Consider the following 24,223-nt stretch of genomic DNA (forward strand, 5'->3'; position numbering starts at 1 on the left):
CTTGGCAATCAAGGTGGATGTTCTTTGCAGTACATTGAGCTCAAGTTGTTTAGGGCTTTGTGAATTAACACAAATACCTTGAAAATGGCCCAGTGGCAAATCAGCAAGAGGCATGGCAATCTCAGACCCTCCAAGTGTCCATATTTTCCAGGGACAGTCTCGGATTTACAGAAACCATCTGATTTGATCCCAGAATGTCCCACTTTCCCTTAGGACGTCCCTATTTTCATCAGAGAAATGTTGAAGGGTATGGAGTTATGCGACCCCCAAGCCAAGGAGATAAGTAACTATACAACCTTTAGAAGACATCTGAAGGCAGCCTTATTTAGGGAAGCTCTTTTAAAAAATGTTTAATGTTTTAATATATGTTGAATGCCACCTAGAGTGGCTGGGGCACCCCAGTCAGATGGGTGGGGTATAAATAATAAAAGTATTATTATTATTATTATTATTAGTAGTAGTAGTAGTAGTATTAATTTTCATCAGATAAATGTTGGAGGGCATGCCCAGGTATTAGGCAGTTTCCTATGAGTTGTGTCCAGCTATGTCCTACTCATAAGAGACTCACTGAAATGAATGAACCTAAGTTAGTCATCCCCATTAATTTCAGTGGGTCTACTCTGAGTAGGACTAGCATGGTTTTCTATCTTTGTGTGCTCACTTATTCCATCTGGAGCAGGAGAGGGGAGGGTGAAATCAAATCTCAAGTTCCTACTGTCAGCTTAGGTGGTGCTCAGCCATGAGTTGAGGAAAGAAGTCGGTTAAGATTTAGGGTGGTGGGGAAGTGTGTGTGTGTGTGTGTGTGTGTGTGTCAGGAAGGGTATGGGGGGGGTGGAGCACAGAGATTTCAGCCATTCCATGGAATACCTTTCCTAGCCCCAGGGCGACTGGAAGTAGTATATTAACCAAGCAACAGAGGGAAAGAGGGAAAAGGCCAAATCACATTTCTTTGAAACAAAGAGCCTCTTTTCTCCCCCCACCCCACCCTCCCCCCACCCAAAGGAACATGCTCTGATCAAAATTACGGCGTCTTTGCTAGCCATTTCATCCCACCCAGCCCGAGGCAATATTAAAGCAATGAGGAAATAGGGGGATGCAGTAGGCCCTGAAGAGTCCCTGGAGCCTTTTGCATATAAATAATCCTTTTTAGAATAATGCACTAGTTTTAAACAGAGCCAGGTTCTCCGGGTACCTCCTAACAGTGGATGGCGATGGTATCGTTATCGCTATTATTATTGCTAGCGTTAGGCATGTTATTTATCATTTTTATTTATTTGAATATTTATGATCCACACTGTTGTACCAAGGTGGCTTACAAGATAACTTACAATTAAATAAATCAATTAATATATTTAAAACTTTTTTCTTCTACAAAATCAACAAAACAGCAAGGGGAAAATGTAGGGGGAAATGAGCAATACGTACCAGTTGTTTACAAGCAAAAACAAAAAAGGTATTGTGTCTAAAAAGTAGATTTTACGAGACATCTAAAAGAAGGCAGGGGTGGTTCCTGCCTAACGTCTACAGGCAGGGAGTTCCATAGATCACAGCCCATTACACTAAAGGTTTGCTGCCTAGTGAAGGTCAACCAAACATTAGATGAATGTCCTAACCTTGGCCACATACACCAGATGTGTCCCATCAGAAGATGTAGGTCATGGACTTAAAACTACTCTGCATTCCAGTTAAGATTGTGTGAAACCCACCTGAGAACCTTTGCTAGACTTGTCAACTTTTGTGGTGGTGGGAGAGCTTAGATTTTCTCAAAAGTCATTCACACATGCTGTCTAGGAAAGGACCTCCAAACTTAGTTCAAGTGTCATTTTCAGTGCAGAATTTAAAATCCTCCCATGGCTCCCCCACCCACCCAATGAGCTTCAAATTGATATTGAATTTTCCATACTCAACTCTCAGATTCAATGCCTGGCTTCTCCTCCAGCGCTACTGCCAGCCAGTGGCAGCTTCCTATGTCTCTATGTCTGCTTTAGGCAGACTTGGTGACAAAAGCCAGTCTTTGGTTCTAAAGGCAAGAGCATAGGGAGCCCTCTTCGAAAGACAACATCCATAGAGAAAACGTTTGGTGGCATTATCACTGAAATATACTCGGAGTCGAGAGTGGATTTCATGCTCTTTATTCAGCTCATAGTGGTGAGGAGGAATGGAAGTTCCACCAGAATGTCTGCTTTATATACATTATTTACACAATGGGCCACACGTGATTGGCTAATTCCGGGATTCTCCTGTAGGCCAATCAGATTGCGGATTCACTTCCACCTGGAGCTGGATTGGGTGGCTCCTGTGGACGAATCAGACTGCTGCATTCTGGATCCTATTGTTCTAGGACCAATCAGACTGCCGCATTCTGAATCCTATTGTTCTAGGACCAATCAGACTGCTGCCTTTTGGATCCTATTCAACTCAGTATATAACAATCACATTTTCACTGTCCTCTCTGCCAGCCTTCCTCAACCTGGTCCTTTCTAAATGTTGCCAGACTCCATTTCCTACCACCCCACACTTCTGTTGGCCACCCTAGCTGGTCCAATGACATATTAGGGTGGGCAGCAGGTTGGAAAAGGCTGAACTATAAAACAAAACTTGGTGGGGGTGTTTCTAGGGTTTTCTGCACACGAAATATTGATGAGGATCTGGAAAAGAACTCTTAGAAACAGGTGGGTGCTTTGGTTTTCTTGGCCTCCACACTTCCCTTCCCCCGGGAAAGCTAATAAAAACTAAATTGATTCGAAATAGGAGGGAAGAGAATGTGCCCATGTCAGTTTACCCTGTGTACCCACTGGTCACCTTGCAATCGCAGTTTCATGTGGCCCTGAGCCTGGTTTTTAGGCACAGCCTTCTCCGTTCAGAATAGGCTCCCAACCCTCAGTGGAGCATTTGGGGGGGGAGTTGAGGGAGGCTGCTGTAGGGACTGGGAAGTCAGTTTCCTGGAGCTCTCTACGGCCTCATCCAGTCTCGACATTGAAAGCGGTATCATACCACTTTGAAAGCGGTGTCATACCACTTTAAACAGACATGGCTTTTCCCAAAGGATTCTGGGAATTGCAGTTTGTTAGGGAACCCCTATCCACAGAGCTACCATTCTGAGCGGTGTAACAGGCAACTCCACTTTCCACGGAATTATAGCTGGAAAGGGGCCTCCTAACAACTTTCAGCACCCTTAAATGGACTACAGTTCCCAAGATTCTCAGTTCCTTGGGGGAAACCGTGTCTGCTTAAAGTGGTATGATACTGGTTTAGATGCACTGTGCAGATGGGGCCTTAGGTGTGCTTATCTGTAGATGCAGTCTACTGAATCAGGACAGAACGGGAGCCAATTGACTTGCCAGGGTATGACAAGAGGTCAGCTCATGCAGAGAGCCAGAAGGATGGATGGGGGAGATGGGCTGGTCCTTCATTTATAGCTCCGTCCAGACTCCATCTGTGTATATAGAGCTCCTGCTAAACAGAGCAGTCTTCTTAATTGATCCACTTCGCTGGAAGGGGCATTTCCAACATTTTGTTGTTTAGTTGTTCAGTCGTGTCCGACTCTTCGTGACCCCATGGACCAGAGCACGCCAGGCACTCCTGCCTTCCACTGCCTCCCGCAGTTTGGTCAAACTCATGCTGGTAGCTTCAAGAACACTATCCAACTACCTCGTCCTCTGCTGTCCCCTTCTCCTTGTGCCCTCCATCTTTCCCAACATCAGGGTCTTTTCCAGGGAGTCTTGTCTTCTTATGAGGTGGCCAAAGTATTGGAGTCTCAGCTTCAGGATCTGTCCTTCCAGTGAGCACTCAGGGCTGATTTCCTTCAGAATGGATGGGTTTGATCTTCTTGCAGTCCATGGGTCTCTCAAGAGTCTCCTCCAGCACCATAATTCAAAAGCATCAATTCTTTGGCGATCAGCCTTCTTTATGGTCCAGCTCTCACTTCCATACATCACTACTGGGAAAACCATAGCTTTAACTATATGGACATTTGTTGGCAAGGTGATGTCTCTGCTTTTTAAGATTTCCAACATACCTCCCTCCATTTGCAAGTGCCCAGCTGCCCCTTGTATTGATACAGATAAGTCAAGCCTTGTGCATGGAAAAGGGAGTTTAGCATGGTCCCTGGAGTCTCTTCACCTATGAGAAATCAGCAGCAGCAGCAGTATTTACTGTATTAGTCATTCAACTATGAGAGAAAATAGTTTCAGTGCAACTTAGCAACACAATAAAACCATTTTAGAAGTTTAAAAAGACATGCATAGCTCAGTTGGTTGGAGCGTGATGCTGACAGTGCCAAAGTTGCAGGTTCAATCCCCATATTGGGACAGCTGCATATTCCTGCATTGCAGAGGGTTAGACTAGCCGATCCTCAGGGTCCCTTCCAAGTCTATGACTCTATGAGATGAAATGGCCAAATTCTGATTCAGCAATACAGTGAAAAGGAGAAGCCCTGCCCCTCCCCATTAAAAGATGAGCGCCACAGCCTATGTTGACTAAACCACCAGAATAAAATAAAGTCTCAGTCTGGCACCTAAACACAGTGGTGGCACCAGGCATGTTTCCCCTGGGAAGAGCAGATCATGCACATGGGGCACCACTGGCAAAGCCCGCTCTCGTCCAGCTACCCTGCGCACTTTAATTTTGGCCAAATTAAGACTGAATTAAGGGTCCGAGCTCATTCCCAACGCACCCAGGACTAAGCGTTATTTTACGCGTACCGGCTTCCTTCTGAGTCAACCCGTGTAGCATTGTGTCAACTGATAAGGCTGCAATCCTGAGTCCATTTACCTAAGCCCCATTGGATGCAGTGGGACTTACTTCCGAGTAGACATGGACAGGCTTGTTCTGTAAGATAATAGAGCTTGAAAATTCACCCGGATAGTTTCAGACATAATTTGGTTTTGTTTTTTTGTTAAGTCATGATCTGATCCTGACATCTGGGTTTCCCCTGTTTTTCTCAGTGGTGAACATCTGAAGGGCAGACATGGAACATAGAAGCCTTCTTTACACCAGGTCAGACTTTTTGTCCAACTAGCCCGCCATTCTCTATTCTGACTTGGGGCGGCTGCTCAGCATCTTGAGGCAGAGAGAATTCCTTTCCCATGCCCTGCCACCTGCCACCGGTGGAGCTTGGTTCATTAGGGCAAATTGAGCCCTGCCAATCTCAGCCTGTCCTAACCTGTGTTGCCTTCTTCCTTACAACCAGTTCAAGGAATGGCACTGCCTGCCATCTTCCTCCTGCTTAGCCCCAGTCTTGCCTCTTGTAGAACTCCACAGGGAATCACTTGGCTCTGCCTGCCATTGGCTATGGTGCCACCTACTGTTGACCTCCCTCCTTTCCATCCCACCAGTCCTAATGGACAAAGCAAGCAAAGATCAAAGTGGGTGTCTCTCCCACCGAGCTCTGATCCCTCCCCACATGGCACACGTCGCACAGTTAAAAATATAGCACAAGTTAGAAATTCAGCGGCTTTGCATAATTTCTGAATCCCCCCCCCCCAAAAAAAAAATATATTGGTTTGCAACTCGGCTCTTGGCGATTCATTTTAGAGCAATCAACTTGCTACAGTCAATAAATGTCTTGCTTTTCTTCTTCTTCTAAAACTCCCAAATCCAGCAGTATCCCTAATTGAAAATGCTTTGTGGTAAGAGGTTTTATTTTGGGGTGGGGAGCGGTGGCAGAGTAGGTAGGAGATGAATTAGGAGAATATAAATGAGAATTTTTTGCAAATAACCGGGAGCTTTGAGAAATGCTTCCCTTGCGAACGCATTTTGGTGTCAAAGCTCTGCGATAATTTGGGCCCAGAAACTCCCACTGAAGGTAATGTCAGGGACGAAGCGAGTTAGCCGTGGGTGAAAGTATCAAACACTGTGTGTGTGTGTGTGTGTGTGTGAGAGAGAGAGAGAGAGAGAGAGAGAGAGAGAGAGAGAGAGAGAGAGAGAGAGAGAAGAAATGGCCTCAGATTTCTTTTACACAGCCCTCTAAGACATGGTGTGTGTGTGTGTGTGTGTGTGTGTGTGTAATTGTAAAGTTGGAACAAGCAGGGGTGGGTGGTTGATCTGGGAAGGGGAAAAAAATCTGTCCCACATTGTTAGGTTAAAATGCATCCCTTCCCTCTTGTAAAAGAGTTCTGCTTTTGACATCCACCTCACGGCTCAGCCCTCTGTCCAGCATTTATCCTCCCAGCTCCCCTTTTATCCTGCGCTGCCTCTGGCTGCTGGGGTCCGTTTTGATATCTCCGCTAACTCCCCTTCTCTCACCTAGTGCCAGAGGGTATGTTTGTGCAGGGCCCTCTAGGAGATATAAGTTGCTATCGATTATTTTTAATATTTAGCATGTTTGTGAACATGCCTTAACCCCCTCTCCAGCCCACCCTATTAATCTACTATGTTAATAGCGCCAAGACTCCTGCTCTGGACCCCGGGGAACCGCAAGTGAGGAGAATGACAATGAGGCAATGACAACAGAGGCGATGCCTGCGCTTGGCAGGGATGCGAATTCCCAATGCAGGCTCTCTTTGGGGAGAGTTTCAAATTCTTTATTCTTCTTTCTTTTTTTCCTGGAGTTTTGAGGGCCAGGATTCAAAGGCATACTTTACACTATCTGCCATTTTCCTTTCTTTCTTCTTCCTTTCTTTGGAAGGCCAAAGGGGAGAGAAATCTAATTTGCTCAGCATCTTTCATCTAATATTTCGAAAGCCTTCACATTCCATCCCTTTGGGAATATTTTCCAAATTTTAGCTAGGTTGCATCTTTTCTCTCCCTCCCCCTTTCCCGGCTCCATCCTCCCCTCCCCCGCCCTGTTTCTTTCTCTTTTCTTTCCCGTTTCTATTATTTTCGTACATTTCCACCTGAAAGAACTTCTCGCTGAACTGGAAACTTTGTCCATGCTTTTATCAAAGCTGACATGGCAGCGTTTCCAAAGAAAATAGCACGATTTCTCTGTGTCTTTTCTCCCTCTTCTTCTTCATAAGTGTATGCTCACCCACCCCCGTGCGTTTTCTGAAACTTTTTTTGTGCTTCCTCCAAATTGCTAATGAACGTTTCTATGAGAAAGCTCCAGAATTTATTACGCAGCATCCCTTTTCATCATGGTGTAAGGGTTGAATGAGGGTGAGTTCCCACTTCAGACATCTCTCTCTGCTTATCTGTCTTCAGCCACTGTTCAAAAGTCAGTCTTTTTGACAGTCCACTAGTGGCCCTTTGCTAGCAAGGCTATGTGAATTGTATGTTTGTGTATTGTTTGTGGGACGGTGAAATCGGACAATCTTTTAGCGTCTCATATCTGTAATCTTCAGTTCTCTACATTTCCACATCAGTTTGTTGTTGTTGTTTTTATTATGAAAATTCATCAGCATTGTAGTGTGAATCCCTCCTGATAGCTACATTTTCGCAAAGCAATCTCCCCTAACATAATGCATTTTTGGTATGTTACTTTCAAGAACACATGCCTTGTTATGCAAGCTATACCCTGATATATGCAATTTTTTTTGTACACAACATTTGGTTGGGCAATTGCATAGCAGAATTCAGAAAAGTGCGAATTTTGAAGGATCGTTGTGTTTTAGTTCAAGTATTGTGTTGGAAAGCATGAATTAGATAGGTTCATCTTTAAACAAGAAGCGAATCAACTTTGTTCCCCATTGTGGGCATCTATATCTGCCAATATATCCTGGCAGATATCCCTGCAGCAATATTAACAAATACAGTAACATAGTTTTATATTTTCCTTCCTCAAAAAGAAGCAGGAGAAGGCATTCAGTCTTTAAAAGAAGGTGATATTCCGGGAAGGGGGGGGGGAATTTCCCCTACATTTATTTCAGACCTGCAATCTAGACCTGAGCTGCAATTTCCCAGGAAAAGAATTTTCTGGGGAACATCTCTAGACTTTCTCTGAACCAGCAACATTTTTTTCTTTCCATATGATCTGAGCTGAAATTTCTCAGAAGGGAGTTTTCTGACAGTTTTGTTTTGACACATATAATCCATGACGCTGCTTGAATTTATATAGGTATTATAATTCAATTTTCATTTTTGAAAAATCTGGTGAGGAGAAATTATAATATGCACTGCATCCGACTGTTCAACCTCCTTGCATGCAGTATTTGAACAGAAGAAGAGCCATGGGGCTGGATCAGGCCAAAGGCACATCAAGTTCAGCATTCTCAAAGTAGCCACCCAGATGCCTCTGCTGAGAACAGGGATGGATTAATCGGCCAATTTTGGTTCCTCTCCGTTTCTCATTTTCCCAATCATTTATTTTTTATTTCAGGCATTTATATACTGCTTAACACTCTAAGCAGTGTTATATTCAAATCTATACGTTTCCACATCAAATTGCAATTTTTTTTAAAAAAATCCTCCTGAAAATTCACCAGCATTTTAGTACACAGCATACAAATTTGCTTTTGCAAAGGAATTTTCTCTAATGCAATGCATTTTTTCGACATGTCATTTTCATTAATATATGCATTTACATGCACACTAGGATATTCATCACACATACCCCTTGAAGTCCAGATTTCGATGGACAGCTGTGTTTTTGGTTTACACCGTTTTTTCAGGAAGCACGAATTAAGTAGCTTTGCCTTTAAATGTGATAGGAAATGAAGTTCTCCCCCATCCCTGGTTAGAAAGCCCATGAGTAGGACTTGAGTGCAACCTCAGCTGATCTTCAGAGGCATCTTGAGCACTACGGTGTCCAGGCGGGAAACTGGACAGGACTCCTGTGCTTGTAATAATTGTGCCAAAGACGATGGATTACCCATTGCTTAGGACACTTCTCATGTAACTCCATGCACGTGCTGATCTAGAAGAAAGTTTTCCTGAGTCTGAATGCATTTACTCCCATGTAAGTATTCAGAGAACGGTGGCCTTGCAGTGCAGTCCTCTGCATGTCTGCTTGGAAGTCAGTCCCATTGAACACAGGGAGGTTTACTTCCAGGAAGGTAGTAGTAGTAGTAGTAGTAGTAATAATAATAATAATAATAATAATAATAATAATAATAATAATAATTTATTTGTACCCCGCCCATCTGGCTGGGCCTCCCCAGCCATTCTGGGCGGCTTCCAACAAAGATTAAAAATACATTAAAATGTCACACCTTAAAAACTTCCCTGCGGTCCAAGAATAAAAATGCAAATTGATCTTTTAATAATCTCAGAGCCCTAAAAAAAAATTGCTCTGTACTCAAAGCATCCAAATTGGCTATATTTTAAAAAGCAACCCATCCATCTATCCAACAGAAGTCATGCATCCTAATTTATGTTGTTGCTGTTGCTGCTGTTTACTAATCAACTTGCAGTGCTCCTTAATTTCCCGCAGTAATAGTCACACACATCCTTTCCCTTCTTCTTGAGTTGTAAAGCAAATAGCTTGCAATTCCCTTCAGCTGAAATCCCAGCGGACTTCACCTGGAGGACTCCACCTGTCCGTGTTTACTCAGAATCAAAGCAAAAAATAAATAACAGAATGCTGTGTTGTGCCAATCCTAACCATGCTTCCACCAAACTAAATTCCACTGCATTCAGGGACTCACATGCATGCCTGTGTGCGTACGGTTGCAGCATATTTGTCCTGTTAATACTTTTGCCAAACTGCATTCAGATCCAAGGTTTTATCGGAGCCTCTTATCATGATTAAATGATCTAAATTAAGGGCACTTCTAGACAACCTATTTATTGATCATTCATCCTGATCTGTTTGCAGGGCGATTAGACGGCATTGGCTCTTTGATTAGCATTAATTCTGTTTGTTTTCCACACTCTCCCACCACTTTGCTTATTACAAAAAAAAAAGCCTCATCTCTTGGGGGAGTGGGTTTGCTGCACGGCACTATAATTGCACAAACTGAATTTGGCGGTAAGTGATTGAATCCTATCTGAAAATAGCAACAATCTGGAGTCACCCTAAATGTCCTCTGTTATTTTCCAGAATCAGGTGGGTGGGGAAAGAGAGTTATGCTGAATTTCCAATCCTATCGGGTTTTGACACATCTTGCATGTCTACGACCTGAATATCGAGAGAAGGTTAAGCAAGTGAAAAGGTAATGCTTAGCTCTGGACAGCAGCCTCTGGTTAATGATTCTAATAAGACTTCTGTGCGGAAATATATTTTATGCCTGGCTGAACTCAACTTTCACAAGAAATATAATACTGGCATTTAGAAGAGAAGTATTTGGACACTTTCCCTGCTGCTTTTACTAGGGGAAAATGTGCATTTAAAAACACTTTGAAATATTGTTACAGGCTTTAGTCTCCATTCCACCAGCAGAAATCCTTTTAATAAAAGAAAATACCTTAATTTAATCTTTAGAAAGCGAAGGCACGTGGAACCTCCCCTCCCCTTGCTTCTCGAAGTCTCTCTCTCTCCCCCCCCCCGTCTCATTTAAATCCATAAGACCCACTTTTACATAACGTTGTGGAGAAATTTTATACTGTAAATGGATTTCAGAGTAAAAAAACTTTTCTTCTGCACTTATTTTCCTTGTGGTCTTGTGTGTTCAAAACCCTTTCTCAAGATAATTCTATTCTAAGCCAGGGGATGGTGGAATCTGAACAAAGTTTAGGAGTTTGTATTTTATTTTTAAAATAATGTTTTTCAGTTAAGTTTCTGATGCCATTCTGGTTTGAATTCACTTTCAATTCATTTGCCTTCCTTTGGATTTTATCTTCCTTCCACTATGGATTTCAATGGAGACCCTTCCTGCTTACTTCGGCATGTAGCTCTGTTTCCATCCAATTGACATGAAATTGGTAGGCATTCTGTTACTTCAGCAGTGCATCAAACCAGCCAGATTCCCACATGCACTCCAGCTCTCGGCATTGACCAACTCTCCACCCCTGCTTTTGTTTTGCTGTTACACTTGGGTGCCTCTTGAGAGCAGTGGAAGTGAGACTGTTCAGTCAAATGGGGCATTTGCCCCACTAGCCTTAGTCTGCCCTTAGCCAGACCCCACCAGCCTGCCTTCCTGTTTATCATTAGGGTCCTAGAGCTGGCCTGGGCTGGCAGCTTTCTCCTCTTTAGCCTCAGTGTTGCCCTTGTGGATCACAGCATGGAAGAGAATGGGGACAAAACTACAAGGAGGGGGCTCTATCTGTCATTGGCTCTGGTGCCACCTACTGTTGGCCTCCCTGCCTTCCTATCAGTCCCAATGGGCACCACCCACAATTCCATGTTGGTTTCTAATAGTCATCTGGTTGGTCAACGTAAAAACAGGATGTTGGACTAGGTGGCAATTGATCTCATCCAGCAGGGTTCTTCTCCATGCTACAGAGCAGGACTGAGGAACCTGCAACCCCCTGGGTGCTTTTGGATTCCCATCTCCTATAACCACCACTGCCAGCATGGTCAATGGTCAGAGACTATGTGAGTTGCTGTGGAGCAACATCTGGAGGACCACAGGTCCTCCACCCCTTGTGCAGGAGATGAAACTAACAATGGCTATAAGCCAGGCTTCCTCAACCTTCAGCCGTCCAGATGTTTTGAGACTACAACTCCCATCATCCCTGACCACTGGTCCTGCTAGCTAAGGATCATGGGAGTTGTAGGCCAAAAACATCTGGAGGGCCAAGGTTGAGGAAACCTGGCTATAAGCTATGATGTCTATGTTCTCCCTCCACTGATTAGGCAACTTGCCTCTGAATACTTGTTCCTGGGAGGATACTAGTGCACTTGGGTCCTGCTTCTGGGCTTACCAGTGGTGCCTGGTTCACCATTGTGAAAACTGGATGCTGGACTAGATGGACCTTTGACCTGATCCAAAGGTCCCCAGATTTGTCATTGGATTGGTCCTTTGTTTCTTTTCTTTTCTTTTCTTTTCTTTTCTTTTTCTTTTTTGCTAATGAATGCTGCTAGCATTTTTGTTCTTCAGGGTCCCAGTCCCTTTTCTCAGGATATTTGAACTTAAGTCTCCAAGCGTTCAAATGGGTACACACCATCCCTAGCAGACATCCATGTAAATGCAGACACATTACCGCTAAGTGATCACACAGTGCACACAGAGGAAGGTCTGTGGCTCAGTGGTCAAGTGGCTCAGTGGTCAAGTGTGTGTGTCACATTTTCATAATAACCTTCAAATCAAATACATTGTTTCATAACTTGACTTTCCACCCTCAGCTGCACAGTGTTCTTATTCCAACATATAAAAAAAAAATATTAGTTTTTTTTTAACGTATCTTTTTCAACAGTTATTAAACATACTTTTACATCTTATTCAAATTTTTGACTTCCGTCAATCCTGTCCAACATTTTCTACTGCGTTGTATGTTTACCTATTGCAAAAAAATAATTGCAATAATTTTATCCTTTTTCTTCCACTGCTTTTATCTCAAAACCTGCCCGCAATTTCATTTGGCTGCAATTATAATAATAATAACAATAATAACATCAACAGTAATATAGTTCACGAAAAGCCTCCATTCTTCCATAAAATATATCCGTCATTCTGATCTCATAACTTCGCTGTCAGTTTTGCCATTCCTGCATGGTCCATTGCTTTCAGAAGCCACTCTTTTTTCATTGGCACCTTCTCTTCTTTCCATTTCTGTGCATTTAATGTTATACTTGCTGTTGTCACATACAGCCAAGCATCCTCATTTAATCCCCAGAACAACCCTACAAGGTAGGTGAGGCTCAGAGGCTGTGACTAGCCCAAGGTCACCCCATGGCATTCAAAAACAAGATACCCAAAGCTGTAAAAAAATAATCAGATAAATGATTCAGAGTCTGTGGAATCACACAGTTGTGTTTAATTCTGGCATAATGAGCATGGATTGCAGAATAAAGAATTTCTCATTGCAGAATTTTGGCTTCCTTTGTTCAGATTTTCTTACTTAAGCAGCATGCTCACAGCACTGCCTACAGCTGCATGTAGTTTCTTCTAGAGAGAAGGGGAAAGCAGTTTGGATGTTAATGCGATGCGACCTAATTTTCATTTTCCAAAGCTGTTCTTGAACTGAAACACAGCTATCCCTGGAAAGTCACGATTCTCTGGGCTTCGCAGAGCAGTTTTCTGATCAAGCGATGTGTTCAAGAAGAAAATGCATGTGTATTAGTGGAAAGGGTGTGTAAACGTGCCAACGTGCATTCACGAAAATGCATACAAAAAATGAATTATAGTAAGGAGAATTGCTTGTGTGGGGGGAAAGTGTGTGTATTATGGAAAATATGGGATAAAATGCTGGCAAATTTTCACAAGGACTTTGAACAACAATTAGATGCAGGAATGTGGAGAGCTGAACTTAATATTGGAAAAACGAGAAAGTGAAAAATAAGCCACGCTGAAATTGACAGATTTGAGCAAGTCTCTGCTCTTCCCTTAAGTCTATTCCCCAAATATGTTCTCTTTATGGTTCTGTGCGGCACTGAACCAGGTTTCCCTCCCCGCCTGGAAGCATTTTGGAGTGATTGCTTAGACAGAAGCAGCGGCCTGCTGCAACCCTCTGCCCCACTTGGAAACCAAGAACAGGACACAATTCACTATTTCCCCCACTTTTTTGCAAAAGGTGTGAAATGTTCCGTGCTTTTTTCTTTCTTTTTTTCTGGTGTGCTCAGCCCTCATCCAAAATGATTTGTGTCCAAGCGAGGGAGAAGTCTATGACCCCTGACTTTGGGTTTGTTCCATTAAGTTACAAAGGAAAGAATTTACATCCCTGAAAGCCATAAAAAATATCCAGTGCTTCTCCTAGATCAGCGGTCCACCTGAATATTGCTAAGGGTCTTGCTGGCCCACTTACTGACTTTTGTAACAATTGTAATTTGCTTTGCTAAACACTGTCGTTTTTCTTTCTGCTGTGGCTTTCCTTTCCCTGCACTGACCTATTTCACAGGATAAATGCCACGTCCAAAATTGTAAGAGTTAGACATAAAAGAAGAAGAAGAAGCTTTTTGAGATTTCTCAATCATGTGCAACTTCTCAGCTGCCTTCAGAAGCAGCATTATTATTAATACTTGCATGGATAGATAGATAGATTAGATAGATGACAGAAAGATAGATAGATAGAGAGAGAGAGAGAGAGAGAGAGAGAGAGAGAGAGAGAGAGAGAGAGAGAGATACCGTAGGTAGATAGATGATAGATGATAGATGATAGATATAGATATAGATATATGATAGATAGATAGATAAATAGATGATAGATGATAGATAGATAGATGATAGATAGATAGATAGATAGATAGATAGATAGATAGATAGATAGATAGATAGATAGATGATAGATAGATGATAGATAGATAGATAGATAGATAGATAGAGATAGATAGATAGATAGATGATAGATAGATAGATAGATAGATATAGATAGATAGATAGATAGATAGATAGATAGATAGATAGATAGATAGATAGATGATAGATATAGAGAGATAGATAGATGATAGATGATGATAGATATAGATATAGATAGATGATAGATGATAGATGATAGATATAGATAGATAGATATCAGTGTCATAGCTGTCAACTTTTCCCTTTTCTTGTGAGGAATCCTATTCTGAATAAAGGAATTTCCCTTTAAAAAAGGGAAACATTGACAGCTATGATCAGTGATGATGTTGATGTTGTTATCATAAATGTTGCTAGCAGCTGTCCATTTGGGCTGTAATCTTTCAGTTCAAATATATGGAGCGGGGAGCGTGATGGGTAAAAGATGGCAACCCTTCAGCAATGTTGAGTTGAATTGTCTTTGGGTGGGTGCAGATGAGTGAAACTCACTGCTATGCCTCCCAGTCATACCTGCCTCTATTATGTACTGTTTCTTTTCAGATGTTCACTTCCTTAGTCCAAAATGTTACACTTTGCCTTTCATAACCAAGAAACAGCAATTATTCTCTCTGCCTCTACAGGCTGTCTGTACTCCCCACACCTTCTCTCTATCTCCCCACCTCCCTCCATACGATTCCTAAGCCAACAACCTCCCCCACTCCGGGGAATCCTCTTCATGCCTGTCAGGGTTGTGCAGCCCAAAGAGTTGGTTGCTACTTTATGGCCAAGTAAAAATGACCCGTTTTCCCTTTCTCTCCCCCCCCCCGCTCCCCTTCTTTTCCTCTTTTTCTTTCTTTCTTGTGAACATCCAGTTCTCCAGCTGTCTGCCAAATCTGAGCCTTGGAGGGCTGCCATGTGTCAGGCAAAACACATAATGTGACGGAATTTCACAAAACTGCTACAGGCCAGATCCTAAGCTGTTGGTGGCATGACCCCAAAATGCAATCATCATACTTAGCCTTTAGTGCAAAGCATCACCATTATTTAATTTATATGCCACTTAACATGCCGGAAATGGCTTCTCGGTGTTTTATGAGTATAAAAATCAATGATTAAATATCCACACGTAATTAAAATACATTGTGCCAAAGCATGGCATCAGGCTCCTACAGACTACTGCTGCAATCTGCAACATGTCACTGTTGCAAGCAAAGGAGCATTTGTGGTGGATTTATACTGGACCGTCCACATATCAATCCACTCTACGAGTTGTTTTGTGATGCTTCTCCAGTGTCCCTGCATTAATGCCATCTGGAGCAGCACTCTTGCACCATAAGTGGGATAAAAAGCAAACAAACACCAGAACATTTGCAGGATGAAAAGTTGCAGAATTTCAACAGGAAGTTATAGGACATGCACTGATAGACTTTTCTTGACACCATCAGTATTGAAAGTGGAATTGCATATAACTGTCCCCAAACCATCGTGAGCAAAACTCATCGTGGATACAAAATGAAAACGATGTCTGGAGGGCCCTTTGTTTAAGTGACCCATAATAAGAACATAATAAGAGTCTGCTAAATCAGGTTGATGGCCCATATAGTCCAACATCCTCTACTCATAGTGGCCAATGACTACCACTCACTTCTCATTGTTACTGATACTGATACTGACTCTCTCTCTCAGCCAAATTTGCAATGCTATCCAGAGATCGAGAGCAAAGGAAAGATGGAGGGCAGGCCTTCCATTAAGCAGAGTGAAATGATGGATGCTGGTGTGAAGTGAGGGCAATGGTTCCCCTCTGCTGGAGGACAGATCTGTGAGTGCCAAGCAGCCCTTTATTTGCACCTTTCAGATACCTTGCTGGTTTAAGAGCATCTGAAAATCCCTGTTGGATCAGGCCAGTGGCCCATCTAGTCCAGCATCCTGTCCTCACAGTGACCAACTATATGCCTTTGGGAAGCCCATGAGCAGGACCTGAGTGGAACAGCAACTCTCCCTACCTGCAATTCCAAGCAACTGGGATACTGCCTCCAACAGCAGAGGTAGACCGTAGGCAACATTATAACCTAATTTTCTTTTGAAGCCATCCAAGTTGGTGACCATCGCTACATTCGGTTGGAGGGAAATCCATATGTGAAGAGGGGCTTCCTTTTGTCTGCTCTTTGTCTCTTGCTATTCAGGTTCGTTGTATAGCCCCATTGGGTCCTAGTATTCTCCCTATCCAATATCTCTACACCATGCATAATTTTACACACCTCAATGAGAAGAGCCTTCAGGTGTGATGGAGGATGCCATCCTGTCACCAATGTTTGGACCAGACTCATCCTGCACATGCTATAGGAGTAGTGGTGCCCTCTCCTCAGGCCACAAAGTATCTTGGGCTCACCTTGGAGGCAAAAGAGAGGAGAAGGAAGAGCAGGACCAAAAGGCTTTGGAGGCTGGCAGTGGAGAAAGCCCATAGCTCAGTGGTAGAGAACCTGATTTGCATGCAGAAGGTCCCAAATTCAAGGTAGGGCTGGGACTATTCATGGCGTAAAACCCAGGAGCATCTAGGAGTAGTGAGCTAGATAGACCAGTGGTCTGACTTGGTATAAGGTAAAAGGTAAGGGGACCCCTGACCATTAGGTCCAGTCATGGCCAACTCTGGGGTTGCGGCGCTCATCTCACTTTATTGGCCGAGGGAGCTGGCGTACAGCTTCCGAGTCATGTGGCCAGCATGATTAAGCAGCTTCTGGCGAACCAGAGCAGCGCACGGAAATGCCGTTTACCTTCCCGCTGGAGCTGTACCTATTTATCTACTTGCAGTTTGACATGCTTTCAAACTGCTAGGTGGGCAGGAGCATGGACCGAGCAATGGGAGCTCACCCCGTCGTGGGGATTTGAACCACCGACCTTCTGATCGGCAAGTCCTAAGCTCTGTGGTTTAACCCACAGCGCCACCCGCGTCCCTTGGTATTACGTAGATACCTCTATTTCCCTGACCGTGTGTGGATGTCAGCAGACGGCCAATGATGCCAACCCCTGATTCCAACTATGAAAGCAGATTACACTTGGGACAGGAGTTGACACCACGTGAAATGTTAAGGTCAGAGAAGCAGGTGGAGCTGTTGGCTTTTGTCATCGCAGTAGAGGTTTGGTTTTGAGAAGTGATATTTCTCAGGCAGGTTGCCGCACAACCCTCTAGGCGCCCTTAAGTACAGAGGGAACAGCGACAAAAAGAACCCTCGATACTGCTCAGGAGCCGGGCAGCTTGTCATGTCAAGTTCCCCTTCGATGGTCTCACTCTGCTCTTAAACTCAGCCTTCCCTCCTCAGCCTGGTTGGAATCCCTGTTTCATAAGTGCAAAGGGGGCTAATCATAGAGTGGAAAATAATTTGACTTGCTAATACCCAGAGGAGAAACATTTACTGCAACCACAAGTATTTTCGGGATTATGGTGTATAATGCTTCTGAAAGGCTTGTTTCTGGGGGCATGTTTGCGTAAGCAAGATTGCCCTCTCTCTCCCCCCCTCCCTCCTCTCGCTCTCTTTCTCTTTTTCTCTCTCGCTGAAGGAAATGTTCATAAGCGATAGATGCATTCGCCCCGGAATGCACGCAACAAAAAAATCCTCCTTCCTATCCCTTTAGTGATCCAAAGCAATGATTTTCAGAATAAGCATTTATGAGGCCTCAAAAGAAAAGGAGGGGAATATTTCTCAGAGGCCAGAGGCCCCGTTTTGAGAATATAAAAGGGATGAAAGATTCATTCCTTAAAAGTCGAGCCCTGCTGTTATAACTGCTCTGCTCCTATTCGGCAGCACAAAAAATGCCTTTCCACGCTGAAGTGAAAACTGCAATTTCGGTCGGGTGCTATTTCCCTCCCTCCCCTTCCCCGATTACATCAGAGGTCAGCCATTAATATTCTCGCTAGGAGTCCCGCACATTGCTCCAGAGTCCACAATGAGGCAGTTGTTGGATTGTTATTCTGGGGAGGGGGGTGCGGGGAGCGAGGAGGGAAATATGGCACAAAGAAAGCAGGGAGCCTGCAGCTGATGGCTGGGCTGGGGAAAGGTAAATTTGTTCTCCCCCCCCAAAAAAAAGTGAGAAAGGGGAGGGAAACAACCCAGCCGATTGCCACATATGAAAGGGTTTTATTTATTTATTTAAAAGCTTAACATATAGTGTTGGTCCGGGTCTTGTAGCCCTACCTGTACCTTTCTACATTGCCAGGCTCATAGAGAAACATGCTATCCCAGAGCCATAGCTCAGTGGTAGAGCATCCACTTTTTGCATACGAGGTTCAATCCCTGGTAACATCTCCGCCTAGGACAGCTCTCAGAATGGTTTGAAAGCCAATCCATCTTCCCAGGGAATTCTAGGAGTTGTAGTCCTGTGAAGGAGAACAGGAGTCTCCTGATGTCTCTCAGCACCCTTAACAAGCTACAGCTCCCAGGGTTCTTCTACCACCATTCAAAATGGCACCAGAGTGCTTTAAAGGTATTGTGTGGTTTGGAGCCACTGTCTTGAGTAGCAGAAATGGCCTGTCTGTGCCAACAGGGGTAGAGGTAGGCGATGGAGTTCTAGCACTTTGTATCCAATGTTAGTCCTATAACAGATACAGGTCCATTAATTTCAGTGGGTTTGCTCTGTGTAAAACTTAGTTGCAGACAACCCAGCATCTCCGAGACTCTGACAGAATGCAGAAATCTAGCTAGAGACATTTAGCGGTTTCCACTGTATTGTTATTTTTAACTTTTCTTCAGAAGCTCATCGAACAGGTTGCTTCCCCCCCCCAATGCATTTTAGCAAAACAAACAAACAAGCAAGTGAAAGAGCAGAAAGGGGATGTAACGGGTGACTGCGGAATTACAGCCTTCCTTTGCAACCCAGTTTTAAGTGTCGCAATTTGCAGCCTGCTAAAATAATCACACTAATTTCCTAATTGCTCTTGGGGTTGGGCGGAGGGAGAACGACTTTGCAAGATTAAGGGTATTTAGCCTGTGTGTGTGTGTGTGTTTAAAAGTAACAACAGAGGACACAGTGAACGGTTCATTCCTGTATGGTGCTGAGCGTCTTCCATCTGTGCTACAGTTCCTTTGCAACCAAGGGTGCCATGCTCCCTCCTGACCGGACGCATTGTTGGTTCCTTGATGTGGTCACTTACTCTGACTAATTCAGCTAATTGCTCTCCCTTGCAATTTTACGTTTGTTCTGCATATGTCCTATTTGAATGTTTTCTGGGGGTGTTTTCTCTCTCTCCCTCTGCTCCCAAACAACATAGAACTTTAGTGCATGAGGGAAACAGCTGCGGCTCTTTGCTGCTTTTGTGAGCGGAAGGCACAAATCAGTGGAAGAAGAAATAAAAGACACCCCTACCCACTTGTAGGCTCATAATTACTCTTCTGAATGCTCCTAAATTAAATAAGTGTTTTAGCCACATGACTTTTAAAGGTTTGGGTCTTTTTGTTTTCTCTGCAGAGAATAGATCTGAAATAGTTCCTGAAGGGCTCTGTTTGTAAGCGGATTATGAATCTATTTTTCTGCAGCCATTAAACCGAGAAGCACATTTCCACCACCCTGCCGTAACCCAGGATTCAATCACAGGCAAACCTTCTTCCTGATGTGAAGGGTTTTGTTTTTTTTAATCGAGTAATATGTACACTGCAGTGGAGAGACGAGTTTAACTTCAGTCGTATATCTAGCTAGCTAGCTCCCAGTTTCTTTTTGACAAATTCCTATCCATCAGCTTATTAACCCAACCTGCTGTATTGAATGAAATTAGATTCATGGTCAAAAAGCCAATTTTCATTGAACTCAGTACCTTTCCATGACAGTTCTGCAGCCCAGGTCCTTTACCAAACCTTTGACTTACCTACTCAGTTTCTACGTTAGCAGTCGAACCGCCACATTCAGGACTAGTTGCAACTTCTGGGTTAGCTTCAAGGGCAGTCCCACATAGAGCGCATTGCAGCAATGCTTGCAAAAATGCATATACCAGGGTAACGTGTGTACATAAATACATATGTTGGTGAAGATTACATACCAGAATGCATTATATTAGTGCAAATTGCTTTGTGAAACTGTGTATATTTGGCAAAATTGCTACCTACCTACCTAGCTAGCTACCTATCTGTTTTCACACTAAAATTCTGATGAATTTTCACAAGGACTTTTCATTAAAACACACACACTGATGTGGAGATGTGGAGAAATGAGCTTATAATTAGAACAATAAGTAACTGAGATAAACTAAAACGGAAACGTTCACCTATCCCTACATCTGAGTACAGTTGTGCATATGCTGGCGATGCTGTTGTGTTCAAGGAGAAACTGTTCTCTATGGCTTGCCGAGCAGGGCATAAAAGCGAGAGGCATGGTTTCAAGGGCAGGTTGGCTGCTCACCTCCTTTTGAGTAACTCACTGAACCAGATCCAGACATGGATTTTGAATGGCGTCTGTGGCCAAGCCTGAACTGCGGGTGGCATAGTTATACTACAGGAACATGGTAGGACTATAACATTGTTGGGGGAGATGGAGAGAGAGAGAGAGAGAGGGAGGGAGGCATGTTTTTTTTTTAACAACTTTCCTCAATAAAGGAATATGTACGGTACTTTTCCCAGTAAGTTTGCAAAGATGAGCTGCTTGTGACTCAGGAATTGCCATTGCTTGTAAAAAATAAACATGGCCTTACATAGTTCATTCAGATGCACACATCTTGGCCTGCGAAGCTGATATATGCATGGCTTTTGCTTTGCTAAAATACATAGAAATATTAGAGGGAAATAGTAAATGTAGCACACTGTCCCCATGTGTTCCTTGCTCAAATTCATCCCTAGCCTTACCCTTATTCTCAGACCCTTGGTCTACACTGACTGGCAGAGGCTCTCCAGGGGTTCAGGAAGGGGACATTCTCATCCTTACTTGGAGATGATGGGACCTTCCACATGCAAAGCTTGGTCCTTTCCATCTCTTTAAACAATGTCAGTGGTTGATAGAGTCAACAGAATCTTCAACTAGCATTTTTTAAATCATTATTTAGTGAATTTATATACTGCCCTATACCCACAGGTCTCAGGGCAGTTCACAGGATAAAATATAAAAGCACAAAAAACATAACACAAGAGTTGCCATTTTTCAAAAAACAAAAAACCAGGACACCCCAAAATTTGTTGAGCTTTTTGTTTAGGAAGATCCCCAAGTTCTTTTTAACAAAAATGCCCAAAATACACAATTTTCCCATTGACTTGCCTAAGATTCAGGGCAAATCGCCACCTTTTAGAAATCCCCCCCCCCGTCAATTCCGCCTTTGGAATCCTGGTCATGTCCGGGGAAATACAGACGTATGGCGGCTCTAAAATAACAATAACACCCCCCAACACATATTAAAAGGGCATAAGAAGCAGTATTCTCTGCTGGACAGCAGCAGTCCTTATGAAGCCTGTCAGGTCCTCCCCTGGTTCCACAGAAGCCTGTTTCTGAGGCCAATCTCACTACCTTGGTACCCAGGGAGTGCTTGACTATTCCCTTTGCCCAAGAGAAGAGGATCTCACCGCTTATCCCTTTCTTTCTGTTTGTGTGTGTGTTTTCAAGGTGACAACGAGATTGTGAACAACATGTACGAAACCGAGGCAGACCTCCTAGCAGGCGAGAGTGGGGAGGAGGAGACCGAGGACAGCATCATGTCCCCCATCCCCGTGGGGCCGCCATCCCCTTTCCCCGCCGGAGAGGACTTCAACCCCAAGGAAGGCTCTCCGTATGAAGCTCCCGTCTACATCCCCGATGACATTCCAATCCCGCCCGACTTTGAGCTGAGGGAGTCTTCCATTCCAGGGGCAGGGCTGGGCATCTGGACCAAAAAGAAGATTGAAATTGGGGAAAGATTCGGGCCTTACATGACCTTTCCAAGGATGACGTTGAAAGAAGCAAACTTTGGATGGGAGGTAAGAAGGCTTTTGACTAATACGATGGTGATTGGTTTGGCTTTGGAGGAAGGTGCAGCCTTTGTTTTTGGATGACCTCCAGGACCGGGAAGAAGACTGGCTTTGTTGATTTCATGTCTTCGTGGATATTCTGATTTTTATTGTGCAATGATTATTTATTGTTATGAATGATTCGGTTTCAGTCCCACAAACACACTTTTTGGAAGTTCCACAGCTATTCTTTATAGGGTCCATGGCCTCATAAGATTGAATTCTTGAGAAATGGCTTTTTTTAAGGGCTTTGTGGGAAATTCAAAGTTCAGCTCTGATGGGAATGCTGGTTTAAAAGGAGGGTAGTGGTCAGGGGTTGGGCTTGCTGGCATTTGGGGGGGTGGGGAAGCAAATGTCCACTTGCTAGCATCACACCCTTGAGAACCTCCCCCTTTTATTTGTTTGAGAGCCAGTGTGGTATAGTGGTTAAGAGCGGTAGACTCGTAATCTGGTGAACTGGGTTCGATTCCCTGCTCCTCCACATGCAGCTGCTGGGTGACCTTGGGCTAGTCACACTTCTCTGAAGTATCTCAGCCCCACTCACCTCACAGAGTGTTTGTTGTGGAGGAGGAAGGGAAAGGAGAATGTTAGCCACTTTGAGACTCCTTCAGGTAGTGATAAAGCAGGATATCAAATCCAAACTCTTCTTCTTCTTTACTGTTTTGCATCTCTATCCCACCATTTCTCCTAGGTGGCTACGTGGTTCTGCCCCTCCCCATCACAACAACCCTGTGAGGTAGGTTAAGCAGAGGGACTGTGGCTAGCCCATGGTCACCCCAGTGAGCTTCATGGCTGAGCAGGGATTTGAACCCTAGTTCCCCAGGTCCTGTGCTGACATTCTGAGTACTCTGTACTGATGCATAGAATCTGAATATACTTGGAACAGAATGTGTGGGTGTCTTAAGAACAGCAACACTGCATAGAATGCTGTGCCCGCAGACCTAGTTATATGTTCAGTTTCTGACAGCAAAGCTTTTAAAACCTGATTTTGTAAACAGTCTTCATATAGTTATTGAACTCACTGCTAAATATCTCTAGCGGTATGAGAAGTCCTGCCCCCCTCTCCTCACAAAATATAAACATGATGGACAATTTTCTCTTAACTTTGACAGGAAAACTGGAACTAGAAAAGCAGCTCACTTTCTAGGAACATTTTTGAGAGCTCCTTTTTTTTTTTGGTCAGGCAATAAATGGAACTGCTGGTGTTTTTGCTTCCTGTCCTGGGTGAGAGTCAAGGCAAACATGTGATGCAGCTGCTTGACAGGTTGCATTTGCTTCCCACTAAACCTGTCGGAAAGGCGCTGCTAGTTTTAGGAACTTCTTCTCTCAACAGGCAGGGAAGCCGTCCAAAAGCAAAACTGACTGGGACCTGTGTTAACCTCAAAAAACACACAAAAAAACCAAAACTCACACAGCAGGGCTTTCTTAAGCAGGGGACTCTTGTCACCATGCTGAGACCTCTGTATCCTGGCCATTCTGCGTGGATAAGTACAGTGGTACCTTGGGTTACATACGCTTTAGGTTACAGACTCTGCTAATCCAGAAATAGTATCTCGGGTTAAGAACTTTGCTTCAGGATGAGAACAGAAATCATGCTCCAGCGGTGCAGTGGCAGCAGGAGGCCCCATTAGCTAAAGTGGTGCTTCAGGTTAAGAACAGTTTCAGGTTAACAACAGACCTCCAGAATGAATTAGGTTCTTAACCCGAGGTACCACTGTACATTCTTAGCTAGGTATGGGAATCTATGGGAAGCTACCACTTTCTCACCCCCCAAAAAACCTGTTGGGCTGCTTCATAGAAAACACTTTTTAAAGCAAAGGTAGGAAACCTGCCTGGGGACGCAGGTGGCGCTGTGGGTTAAACCACAGAGCCTAGGACTTGCCGATCAGAAGGTCAGCGGTTCGAATCCCTGCGACGGGGTGAGCTCCCATTGCTCGGTCCCAGCTCCTGCCAACCTAGCAGTTCGAAAGCACTTCAAAGTGCAAGTAGATAAATAGGTACCGCTACAACAGGAAGGTAAACGGCGTTTCCGTGCGCTGCTCTGGTTCGCCAGAAGCGGCTTAGTCATGCTGGCCACATGAC

At 43.9% G+C, this 24,223-nt stretch overlaps 1 protein-coding gene across 5 annotated transcripts in view; it reads left to right on the plus strand.

Moving 5' to 3' along the window:
• PRDM16 (PR/SET domain 16) overlaps nt 1-24,223 on the plus strand; it is a 438,483-nt gene that overhangs the window by 143,919 nt on the left and 270,341 nt on the right. For all 5 annotated transcript variants that reach the window (XM_081923468.1, XM_081923469.1, XM_081923471.1 and 2 more), the window contains exon 2: nt 21,762-22,111. In XM_081923468.1, the coding sequence (XP_081779594.1) occupies nt 21,762-22,111 (350 nt within the window). The remainder of the gene's footprint in view (nt 1-21,761; nt 22,112-24,223) is intronic.

Source organism: Podarcis melisellensis, assembly GCF_964234715.1.
Source record: "Podarcis melisellensis genome assembly, chromosome: 8".
NCBI classification, from domain to species: Eukaryota; Metazoa; Chordata; class Lepidosauria; order Squamata; family Lacertidae; genus Podarcis; species Podarcis melisellensis.